This window comes from Henckelia pumila, chromosome 4 (assembly GCF_033568475.1).
Source record: "Henckelia pumila isolate YLH828 chromosome 4, ASM3356847v2, whole genome shotgun sequence".
Lineage (NCBI taxonomy): Eukaryota > Viridiplantae > Streptophyta > Magnoliopsida > Lamiales > Gesneriaceae > Henckelia > Henckelia pumila.
Genome location: NC_133123.1, coordinates 22,528,949 through 22,540,849, shown reverse-complemented (window position 1 = coordinate 22,540,849; position 11,901 = coordinate 22,528,949). Strand labels below are relative to the sequence as shown.

Sequence of the window (11,901 nt, the reverse complement as noted above, 5' to 3'; positions counted from 1 at the left end):
ATGACCTCGTTCACTATCGAATCTTTGTGGAAAAATCTCATCTTTCGAAAGCCCATTTAGCAAATTGACTTTTTTACATCTTCTGTCTCGGTTCATGTCGCTAAGGGTGTGCACAAATATGATGGCAAGACGTTGTTTTGCTCTTTTCTTGGCATCCCTCTTGTGCTTTACAGGATTGCTCAGCTCAAGCCCCGGTGATACTGATCCGATTTACCAGTAAGCGTTAGAAATATTGTCTTAATAAGCTTCCCTTTGTGTCTTAAATCTTGATTTTCGTCCATGTTTCGAGTTGTGTGCATATTCTTGGGTGGTGTACATCATTTATTTGTAGTATCGAATGTTTGAACTATTGAGTTTGGACTTTGGAGTAGAGTCAGTGAATCGAGTGAGATAGCTTGTAATTGTAAGAGTTGCTGGAGCTGTCGAAATTGGGGCTATTTTCTGGGTTAGCTTGCAGCAGATTGCTACTGAAATTGCAGAGGATTTGAATTAGCTTGTCAAGTAATAAAGACTTGATCTGGGAATGCTTCTTTGAGTTCAAATTTTGGTGGGCTTTTCTGAATTTCATCTTTTTTCAAGTTAAGGTTTGTGGGTGGGGGAAATTTTTTGCTTTCGTTTTTTCGAATTTCTCCTTTGTCTGTCCATTTGGCTTTGTCTCATATTGGGAATTTTCGATAGTTTCATGTTTGCGGTTTTCTGTACTTGATTTAGTTGGTGTTGTGTCCTACAATGTTCTAAATGCTCCAAGAGTTTTGGTTAATTGAGTAGTTTAGTTTTAGTTTTTATCTTTGCGATCTTAATAAATTAAGGCTTAGCTTTAGTTTTGCTTCTTCTTTTACCCTCAGTTTGGTGAAATCGTGGTCTTACTCCAGAGGTTAAATGCCTTTGCTCTTATGAAATTTTCAGATCCAGTTAAATTGGGAGGAGATGAAGATTCTCGGGCTACGGGTTTTTCCTTTGGCTTTTTTAAGATTGATACAATGAGTATATATCTCATGTGCAGAAGCTAAGTCATTTCACTTGACCATATTGAATTTCTGGTCAGGGCACAGCAAATTCCTGTGGTTTAGGTGATAATTAGAGCTTTCAGATATTAAAAGCTCAGATCTTGATAGGTGTTGTGTGATCGATTCGAGGTCGAACTTTTGCATGGCTGTTGCCAATAGCAAAACCGAATCATTGTTTAGTTCATGTAATTGCTATCGAGTTGCGTGCTTGAAGGAAACTATTTTAGATGCCCACCAGACTGCGAATTTGAGTGATCGGTATAATCTCGGACAACATTTGGGCTGGGGACAATTTGGCATCATACGGGAATGTATCGATAAGTTTAGTGGCGAGGTTCTAGCTTGCAAGTCTATTTCAAAAGATCGGTTAGTCACTCAAGAAGACGTGCGAAGTATCAAACTCGAGATCGAAATTATGAGCACTTTATCTGGGCACCCTAACGTGGTTGACCTTAAAGCTGTTTACGAGGAGGAAGATTATGTGCATCTAGTGATGGAGCTTTGTGCTGGAGGTGAGCTTTTTCACAAGTTGGAGAAGCACGGCAGGTTTTCCGAGTCTGAGGCCAGGGTGCTTTTCCGACACTTGATGCAAGTGGTGATGTATTGTCATGATAAGGGTGTCGTTCATCGAGATTTGAAGCCGGAGAACATCCTCTTAGCAACAAAATCCTCTTCTTCACCGATAAAAGTGGCTGATTTTGGGCTTGCAACCTACATCAAACCAGGTCGAGTGCCGACTGACTTGGCTTCCCTGTTAATTCTGGCTGTTTTTCATGTTGACAAATATTTCCTGATATTTTTGTTTTTCCTTTCTTGAGAACAGGACAGAAGTTACATGGTACGGTTGGCAGTCCATTCTATATAGCTCCAGAGGTTCTTGGAGGAGGATATGATCAGGCTGCTGATGTATGGAGTGCTGGTGTGATTTTATACATTCTTCTGAGTGGGATACCACCGTTTTGGGGGAAAACGAAGTCCAGGATCTTTGATGCTGTTCGGGCTGCAGACTTGAGATTTCAGTCGAATCCATGGGATTTCATCTCTGATTCAGCAAAGCAATTGATAATAGGAATGCTTTGTAGGGACACGTCGAATCGGCTTACTGCACAGCAGGTTCTAGGTAGGTCTACACATTCTCTTTTTCTTTGATTGTTACTCTTCCCTCTTGTTTTTACTATCTCAAATATTTTAGTCCTTTTACGGAGTATTTCATTCTTTTTCTAGAATACTAGAGATTATATTTAGATATTCGGAGAAGCGAGTTCATCGAAATATGAGATCTGAAGTAATCAATGTAACTATCATTAGTGCACACGTGTTGCATGTGTATAATATATTGACTTTATGTTTTTTATGAATAATATCTTTTTATTTTTTAAATAATTAGTTTGATCATGGTTTTTTACTTTTAGATAGATAAACAAATTGAAAATTTATCCATCCTAGGAACTAGTTGAGAAAAAATGGAAAAATTGATGAAATATGCTATAATTACTAATAGGTAATGGAAGAGATCTACATGTTATCAAATATAATTTTCGTGCGAAATTGGAAAATTTGGTATCTTATGCCATGGCAAATGTAGTTACTCTGGTAGGCTCGACAATTATATTACATATATAGATAGATATGATTGTTGAAACGATCTTGCACTCAACCTTATAATCATTTGTAAACTCTGTTCATTCTATCACAACTTTTTACAGATCATTCTTGGGTGAAAAACACAATGCCTCTTTTCAGAGATCTAAGTAAAAGAGGTGAGCAACAATGCGGACTGGATTCTGAGAATGGCCGTATTTCCCCATATGCCATGACAAGAAGTCAAGATATTAGTTTTGGAATTGGATCGCCCAACAATGGTGAAATTATGTCCCCAACATTCACGTGCAAGTCGTCGTTTTCTTCTTTCATGGTAGACCCACCGACGCCTTTGTCGGAAACTTGTGGGTTTTCTTTCCATGGTAGTGCCGGAACAAATACCATGGAATTTTCTTTGCCTGTCATCGCGCTGCCAAGCTTTGCTTTTTTCAAATCGAGCTTTGTGGTTAAGCATGAGGGCGAGGATTTGGATACAACGGAAAATTCATCAGGACTTCACTTAATTCCTCGAGGTAATTGTTTAGTCTCTTTACCCTGAGTAAATGGCTTGACAACACCTTTAGGATTGCTCTAGCCTCTAATTACGACCTGCTAAGGCTGAATAATCACAACTTGCAGAGATTTTGTCTGATCAAACACACTTAATATTTGAATAGTTATGACTTGATAATCTGATAAACTCCCTACCATGATATCCCCCTCAAGGTTCAAACCTTAATGCGGGTCTACGACCCACATTATTAAACTATGTGTTAGAGGGTGTCGGTGTAACGTGCCATAGACTAAGTGAGGAAACAGAATCTTGTACTAATCAACTCAATACTTTAGCAAATCTAGTGGAGTTTTCCTTTACCCCAATCTCTTCTTACTACTCTTTGCAGATGGAGACATGGACTTGGAACTAGTTGAGGTCAGAAAGAGTGCATCTGATGGGGCTCGAACATTAGGTCTCCACAGCAGAAGGAACCACACGATTAGCCTCGGTGAATTCGAGCAACTTGATGTCATGGTGACAGAGTCAGTGATTCGATGGGCATCGTGCACTCATCTCCCTACAGCCAACTCACTTAGATCCTCACTTGTTTGTTAAAAGATCGAACCAACTAGGTTTCAGGAAAGCTAAACTAGGGGTAGTCGAGCCAAGATAACGTGAGTAATGTATCCTTTGCCGATGAAAGGTCTTTAATGTTTAAACAAAATTCTTGTTATCTAGTAACTGCCGCATGTACAGAACTAGTTCATCTAGCTAGTTCACAGTTCACTATAATTTTCTACCAGGTGTCAAAAACTCTTTCTTGATCTTCAATGGAGTTGGTTCATTTATCGCCATTACTGCGAATCTTCCATCTCTTCATGATTTACAGCTTCTTCATTAAACCATGCAAATGGTTGAAGATGGCTCAAGTAAATGATCTCCCACTTGCATGGTCCTCCCCATTATGCATTCCACCTAGCACACTAAGTGGACAATACATTATTTTGTTTTTCCAGCAAAAAATATGCTACCCTAAATAATTACATCCGAAATTTCGATTTCTGTTTTCTTTTTGAAAGAGATGACGATCTTGATATAATTGAAACAACTAGTATCGAGATGATGTTCGTATTCAAACTTAACTTGTTTGATTGGAACTATATTATGGAGATTTGTCGAATACCAGCTCGAACTCATTATCGACTCATTTTCATATTGATTATGAAGTGTCATTCCTTGATTTCTTTATGGATAGTGGAACTATACAAATTGTGGTTTGAAGTGAATCTAAATCTCTAAGGGGCTTGTTAGCCGCAATAAAGGATAGTTGGACATTAGGAGTGGTGGTTGAAATGGATTATGATGGGTAGCTACTATTGTGTGCGCAATATATAAGCCACATAAATATTGTACTTTAATGCCATAAAGCTCTTGGTGATTTTAGGCCTTAATTTTGTGCACTCCATTCCCATTATGAGGAGGAAGTTCAAAATCATCAATTGGAAACGATTCAATGAATTTGTGATTACATCATTTATATTTGAAATTATCGAATATGAGCTGATGTTTGAATGTATTTTGTACATAAATTTAGAGTTTGATTGTTTTGAATGAGCTAAAAAAATTAAACCGAAGCGCAAATATAGACTATTAGCAAACATCGAACTCAAATTTGAACTTTTAATCAAGTTGAATTGAATTTGAGCTCAAATTGCTTCATTATTAGGAAATTAAAGATGGCTAGAAAAATGTCTTAATCAACTCAAACATAAAAAGAACAGGTTCCGTCCCAATTATTTGCCAAAAACCCGTGGCCATGTTTATTTTTGTTTTCCACAAACCATTTCTTTAATAAAATAAAAAAGTTAATTGACAAATTCCCACTTATTTGATTTGACAACATATAAATAAAATAATAATTAATCATGGTTGAAGCATTACATATTCTAGATTTCAACCAAAAGTTTAATTTCACTTGACACCACACCACTTGAAAGAACACAATTTGCAATCTTGCGCTGTATACAATAGAACACATCCTCTTGAAAATAAACATTCTAAATGATTCCCAATCATTCAACTTATAATGCTAAATGAATGCTAAAAATTACAATTTCCATAATATTAACATGACAAACAAATTTTGCCACAATGTCATCAAGCAAGAGTGTATATTCATACTCATACTCATACTCATTAAAAACTAAAAATCTAATCCCATTATGTGATATTCGAGGCAAAAAAATATTCGAGGAAAAAAAAAACCTTATATTTAACTTAAGAGTCTTTTGGCAGCACAAAATTTCAATAGAATACATCATAGAATATTGAATAATGATCACTCAAATGCAAGTCTTTGAGAGCCAACCAAAGAAGCATACTGACCATTCTTTTCTAACAGCTCAAGGTGTGTCCCTAGTTCCGAAATCTTCCCATCCGAACACAGAGCAATTTGATTGGCATTCTGAACCGTGCTCAATCTGTGGGCGATTACCAACGTTGTCCGTCCCTTCATTAGGACATTCAAGGCATCCTGAACGAGGCGTTCACTAACGGTGTCTAAGGCACTTGTTGCCTGCAGCAAAATCAAGAAATGTTTGAATATGGTGCCGTATAATATGTTTTTTGAAGACTAATTTAGAAGAAGGATACTAGAAAATTTTGGTCACATATATGTATACCTCGTCAAGAATTAAGATTGGAGCGTTCTTCAGAAGGGCCCTTGCAATAGCAATCCTCTGGAACATAGAAGTGGGATCAATTCTATAAATGTTTCCAATGTGAGTGGATGTTAAGCGTGCCTAGTAAGCCTGATCCCTGCTCGATTAGTACTCGACCAGGGCTCATAGTTTTTGTTCATAGTGAGCTTGTTTATTAGTGTTCAAGCTGCAAGACCTCAACCTCAAGTCTGAAAAATCTTACACGAGCTTGAGTTTGAGGTGAAAATGGAAACTTATAGAACCCAGGCGGGCGGCTAGGCTCTAGCTCAATCCATTCACAGCATTAGCATAACAAGTGACAGTTTGTGCTAGAAAGAGAATGAATCAATGGTTATACCTGTCTTTGTCCCCCACTTAACAAACCCCCACGCTCCCCGACTAGTGTGTCGTAACCCTTAAGAAAAAAGAAGGATCAGAAAAAACCAAGAATATAAGTAAGTACACTGCAAGGCCAGATGTGGCTCACCAAAGGCAATGAGATTATAAAATCATGAACGTTTGCAGCCTTGGCAGCCTTTATCACGTCCTCCTGGGAAACGTATTCGTCTGGGAGACCATAAGCTATGTTTTCTCCAACAGACACAGAGAAAAGAACAGGTTCCTGTAGCCCCAGTTTAAAGTATTCTTAAAGTTCAAACTATATCAGAAGCAACCATAAAATTTCAGACACCTGACTAAAATCAGATGAAACTCAGAAAAATTTAACTAGAAAAGATCCAGAGAGATACTTGATTCACTATGGAAACGACACGAGCCCATTCACTTTTATCGAACGATCGCAGATCCTCCCCAGCAACAGTTATGCGGCCACTGGTTGGCTGAATAATCAGAGATCATTCTCCAGTTATTTATGCATTTTTGCATACATAAAGTGGTATTTTAGTATAGTGTATACCGTGGATCTAACCTCATAAAAGCGAGATAAGAGCTGAACGACTGTACTTTTGCCTGCACCACTGGGGCCAACTAAAGCAGTCACCGTGCCACATTTTAACTTGAGATTGAGCCCTTTAAGTATTTCCACATCCGGCCTTATAGGGTAAGAGAAATGAATTTCTGAAAAATGAAACAAAATTTGTTGAGAGTCGAAGGAGTTTGAATTTTACCAGCATAATAGTATGCTCACGCATGAACATGGAGTTACGAGTTTTAAAGGAAATTTCTTGTTATTGAGAGAAATTTGAGGCGTGATAAGGTGTAAACAGGGGTGCAGAAGAATTGAGTCTGCATGCTAGTTCTCTAAATAAGATCAGCTATTATTTGATTTGTATTTGAAATCACAGAACTAGAACTAAACAAATTGAGCTTGAATTCAAACTCTAAGAAGTCAAGTTGAACTCGAGCTAAAAGCAATTCATTTTTCGATCTTCAAACTGAGCTTCGATCAAGATTAAAAAAGATTCAAGTTTGTGCACAAATGTGAAAAAGGGAGTATGCCCAGCTCAATTCAGTTCCTTTCAACTGCAGGCGTGAATGTAGCATGAAAAACATATTGATAATACAAAAATGCATACCTTCAAGGCAGATGTCACCGGAGAATGCTAGACTACGCACATTGCTAGCAGATTTTAAGGAAGACATGTACCCAGAGCTCTTGTTTTGTGTCATCTCAGTAGAACCATTGAGCAAAAGAGTTTCAAGTTTAGAGTCGTGCACTTTCGTTCTCTTCAAGTCTTTTTCTAAAGCATAAGCTAGAGCTTCATCAACTTGGGCACGGGATAAAACAGAGTTTATTCTTTCTGTAGCAGCAAAAGCCCCACGAAGATCTCCATAGGTGTTTACCACCCCTTGAACCTAGACAACATTATGGATAATCAAGTAATCCAACGGCTGGAAAAAAGATAAGTGAGCATACTCACAGCAAATGTCAACGTGAAAGTGTATCCAATAAAAGAAACCATGGTTCCCACAGCTAGTTCACCCTATAAGAAACACATCAAACTTATCAGTGTAATAACTAGCAGGATGTGACTCAATTGACAAGAAAGGATGAAATTCTTACAGATTTTACTTTGCTTCCTCCAAGACAATACAAGGCCATTAAAGAGACATAAACAGCAACCCTAGTTAGAGATTCGTTGACAGACTTAAATAGCCCTAGAGTTATACCACTACTCTCGTATTCAAGAACCTGTCGAATTCAACACATAGTACCTCAATGCACCTGAGATTCAATATAGCAGCATTCAAAACAATAATATGAACAGATCCTACCTGCCGTCCAAAAATTGACATTTGACGTTTTTCTCCCCCAAAGGATCTTACCTGAAGTATGAACATCATTATTCATATCACATAAACTATGTACTAGGCACTACTAAGGGAAGAAAACAAAACCAAAACACATTTATCTCTAGCATTCAAAGGAGTCAGCGTACTGTACGTATGGCAGCGAATGTCTCATTAACACAGTCAGCTATAGAGGCTTGGACTGATCCATGAGCTTTAAATACACTCACAGTCGTTCGCTTGTACACAGCTAAAAATGTCAAGTCTATTAGTGGAGTGCCCGAAATAGGATAAGCAAAAGAATAGAAATATGAAGACAGAATTTAATTCCAAGGTCAAACAAATATGATCAATAATTAACAGAATAGATGTATGAACAAAGTGTCACTTTGTTCATTTTACTAGCAAGAAACTTGGAATCCACCTAAAATTCTACATCTTTCCAAGCCAATAAAGGTAACCCTCTAATCAAAGAAAGAACCCCATTTCAGGGAGAAAAAATAGAGAAACACTTACCAACTAATAAAGAAACTGTGAGCATGAGCAGGCCCAAAACTGGAGCAAGCTGAGGAGATAGAGAGAAAAGTATGCACATAGTCCCAAGGAGCTGGATAAAGGCAATGAAACATTTTTAAGGCACAGTCAAAGCTCCATATAAAAAAGTTGAGATAAGTTCAATATACGGCTAGTGGTTATAATGTCTATATAGTTTGGAGAATACAATCAGAAAAGTAATGAATACTTACGCCAACTCCATCAACCAATCAAACAAAGTTAAGAGGTTTTATTTACTTTGACATAAATATCAAGCTCGAGTAAGGAAGGGTAGCTTGCCTCGGAAAATGCCCTGAAACCTCGATCTCTTGATATATTTTCATTAACAATGTCATTAAGAGAACTCAAATCAGATGTCAACAGAGCAGTTAGTTCGCCGACCTAAAAGGGGTACACCAGAGTCAGCTACCAAAACAAGTGGATGGCAGTGGAAATGAAGTAGAACATTATAAGTGGAGAAAATTTGAAAGCAAGCAAAATATAAGATATTTGGAAGTAACTTGAGTGACCAATGGATATCAAGTATTAATTACCAAAACCATCATCTTAAAGATAATGATTTTCAACAGAAGATTGTAAATATATACTAGGAATGCAGTTCACTAAAATGTTGTGTGTCTATATATATATATTTATATATTTTAATATGTCGTATAAGATCAGTTGAATCACCAATTGAATAACTGAATGAATTAAAAGACATGACATTGAAGAATCATGCATGTGTACCTTGTACCTGTCGAAAAACTCCGTCTGCAAATACAAATTAAAACATTATGAGAAATTATATAAGATATATTATTTCATTTTTTCGTTAAATACTTGAAAAAACACTTCATTTAAGGAAATGCAAATGGTAGAATCTTGTTCAGCAAGCTAATCTGAACACATGTGAGAGTTATCACAATAATAAAGGATTATGATTTACCTTCTGAATCAACACCATTTGAAATATTTGAGCTCTTAAGCTGGTCAAAACCTTCTCCCATATTGCACTCATGTTTATCACAAAAATGACCGTACAAATCGGCTCAAATATGTATAGGATTCCTACTCTACTCAGCAATTTCCAGATAGACTCCTGTCTTGCCCCTATCAATACTTCGAAGAATCTCCCTGAAACAACATCCCATTCAATGTGCCCAACATTTATAACTTTCAAAGTTGATACCTCAATCTATAGTACTGTAATCCACGCGTCTCTTATTAGTCATGACAAGAAAAAAAAAGCACAAAAATAATTAGAGGAAATAACTAGCAAGGAAGTATTTTACATCTGTCCATTTAAGCCTCGTGCGAATTTGTGTGTTCTATTGATTTCCATTTTCTAATGATATAGAAAGCAATATATTTGAATAAAAGACAATATCATAAAATAGTAATAGAAGTTCCGGGAAAATGAGTAAGCCACAAGATAATCAAGATCAATAATCAATATTACCAAAAACTGAAATGTGCTGAATAGTTCACATGATTTATATGAAATGACTCTTAACTAAACAATCATGTGTACTAAATACCATATTCCAAGAGTCCCTTATGGATGAACAGTCAAGCAATGCATTGCCGTTTCATACTTGCTTCTCTATTATCCCCGAATAATCAAGACAAGAATCGTCATTAATATAAAATTACATATCCGAATCCTAAAAATTCCATTATACCTGAAAAAACAGGCATAGCGAGCATGCAAATAGTGCCACCCAAAAGAGTAACAACAGAAGCCAAAACTCTCCATTTATGCCGCAGAACAAGGTTCAACAGAAGCCCCCAGCTTATCACATCAATGGGACGGAGCTCCACAACCTCGGATTCCTCGATTCTTGGTTCATTTGCTGACACGATTGCGTCAAATGCGCCCGAAACATAGGCGTGGCCGGTGATTCTTGACTGCTTTCTTGATCTCTGACCAGCTTTTGACCAAGAAATCGAAATGGGTGGCGTGGAAATCCTCCGAGGATTCAGATTCTCGTTGAGTTTAAGGTTGATCTTCGGTGGTTTATGGGTGAGGAAGTGCTTCGCGGTGGAGTAGTTGGGGGAAGGAGCCAAAGGAGCAGCTGCCATTTTTGGTTGGTGCTGTGTTTCACACCTCCAACGGTAATTCTATTTATAATTGTATTTCTTTTTTTAAAAAATAATTATTTATATAAAGACAAAAACTTCTATGAGACGGTCTCAAAAATCATTTTTATGAGACGGGTATCATATATGAGTTATCTATTAAAAAGTATTATAATTTATGACAAAATTATTACATATATGGGTAGGGTTAATCCGTTTCACGGATGAAACCGTCTCACAAGAATGTTACTATTATATAAATTGTATTTATTTTTTCATTTTTTTAAAGTTGATTTAATTGTATTCCTAAGCAACTGTTTTCACAACAAAACAGCTTAATTTCCACTTGAAATATATAATTCATTTTTAAATCACCAAAATGCATATCAAATCTCTTAAATCAACATAAATTTAAACATCACATTTAACATTTGTTCTCTAAAGATAATTATTACATTCCAACACAACTATTCAGATTTATTGTAATATTTCGTTAAAAAAAATCAAGTTTCAATTCGTGAATTCACTAATAAATTACATATTAATTTTACCTTTAATAATTCATAATGTATTCCCATTATGGAATAACTAAACAATTTATTTAAATAAGTAACTAAAATTAATCATTTTGACAAGCCATTTGTAATCGGGTGAAGGTACCGTTTGATTTGGGTTATTAGATAAATAATACATTGACCTGTAATATAATGTAATAAAAATTAAATAAAAAATTATAGTTAATATAGTATTTGATTGGATTGATAGATTATAGTTTATTTGATTTGATTGATTAAATTTTATATAAAAATGATAAATTATTATTTTGTTCTTTTAACAATAAATAAAATATGAATAATATTATTTATAAGGGGTAATAGAGTAATTTCAATTCAATGATTTGATTAATGTAAGATAAATAATTAATGATTTGATTGATGTAAAATAAATAATTAACAAAAAAATAAATAATATAACAAAAAAACTCAAAATTGAATCAGATAAATTATACATAGATTAATAATACGACTTACAAACGGTATTCTATTATTCATTCCCAAGTCAACATTCAATCACTTTTGTCCTATCATGCAGTTGAAATTTTCTTGGTCATTTTTCATGTTTCATGTGCTTATTCACACACACATAATATTAAATAAAAATTATTTAATTATTTTAAATTTTAATTGTAACTTTTATTGGGCATCATTTTAAAATAATGATAAATCACTGCTACAAATTATTATTGACAAAA

The 11,901-nt window shown here is 35.6% G+C and overlaps 2 protein-coding genes across 2 annotated transcripts; one reads left to right on the top strand and one right to left on the bottom strand.

Annotated features, from left to right (window-relative positions):
- On the top strand, positions 1-3,932 carry LOC140863177 (calcium-dependent protein kinase 26). The gene is made up of 5 exons (XM_073266395.1): positions 1-216; positions 907-1,732; positions 1,831-2,127; positions 2,714-3,121; positions 3,491-3,932. Exons 2-5 carry the CDS (start codon positions 1,150-1,152, stop codon positions 3,697-3,699), a joined length of 1,497 nt encoding a protein of 498 aa, XP_073122496.1. The 5' UTR covers positions 1-216; positions 907-1,149; the 3' UTR covers positions 3,700-3,932.
- A 1,220-nt stretch (positions 3,933-5,152) lies between these two features.
- LOC140863404 (ABC transporter B family member 28-like) lies at positions 5,153-10,652 on the bottom strand. The gene is made up of 16 exons (XM_073266805.1): positions 10,253-10,652; positions 9,517-9,704; positions 9,318-9,341; positions 8,868-8,969; positions 8,550-8,640; positions 8,183-8,283; positions 8,019-8,069; positions 7,807-7,935; positions 7,664-7,726; positions 7,319-7,598; positions 6,712-6,860; positions 6,533-6,622; positions 6,271-6,405; positions 6,142-6,198; positions 5,766-5,822; positions 5,153-5,659 (listed from the first exon to the last, which is right to left on the bottom strand). Exons 1-16 carry the CDS (start codon positions 10,650-10,652, stop codon positions 5,423-5,425), a joined length of 2,154 nt encoding a protein of 717 aa, XP_073122906.1. The 3' UTR covers positions 5,153-5,422.
- Positions 10,653-11,901: the final 1,249 nt, after the last annotated feature.

Excerpts from the sequence above, each read along its gene's own strand:
- LOC140863404 (XM_073266805.1), bottom strand. The coding sequence starts at position 10,652 with ATGGCAGCTGCTCCTTTGGCTCCTTCCCCCAACTACTCCACCGCGAAG. Across the intron at positions 8,070-8,182 it reads CATTCGCTGCCATACGTACA|GTAAGATCCTTTGGGGGAGA; the intron begins GTACGCTGACTC and ends TTCATACTTCAG. Across the intron at positions 6,199-6,270 it reads TTATAATCTCATTGCCTTTG|GGTTACGACACACTAGTCGG; the intron begins GTGAGCCACATC and ends TTTTTTCTTAAG.
- LOC140863177 (XM_073266395.1), top strand. The coding sequence starts at position 1,150 with ATGGCTGTTGCCAATAGCAAAACCGAATCATTGTTTAGTTCATGTAAT. Across the intron at positions 1,733-1,830 it reads TGCAACCTACATCAAACCAG|GACAGAAGTTACATGGTACG; the intron begins GTCGAGTGCCGA and ends TCTTGAGAACAG. Across the intron at positions 3,122-3,490 it reads ACTTCACTTAATTCCTCGAG|ATGGAGACATGGACTTGGAA; the intron begins GTAATTGTTTAG and ends TACTCTTTGCAG.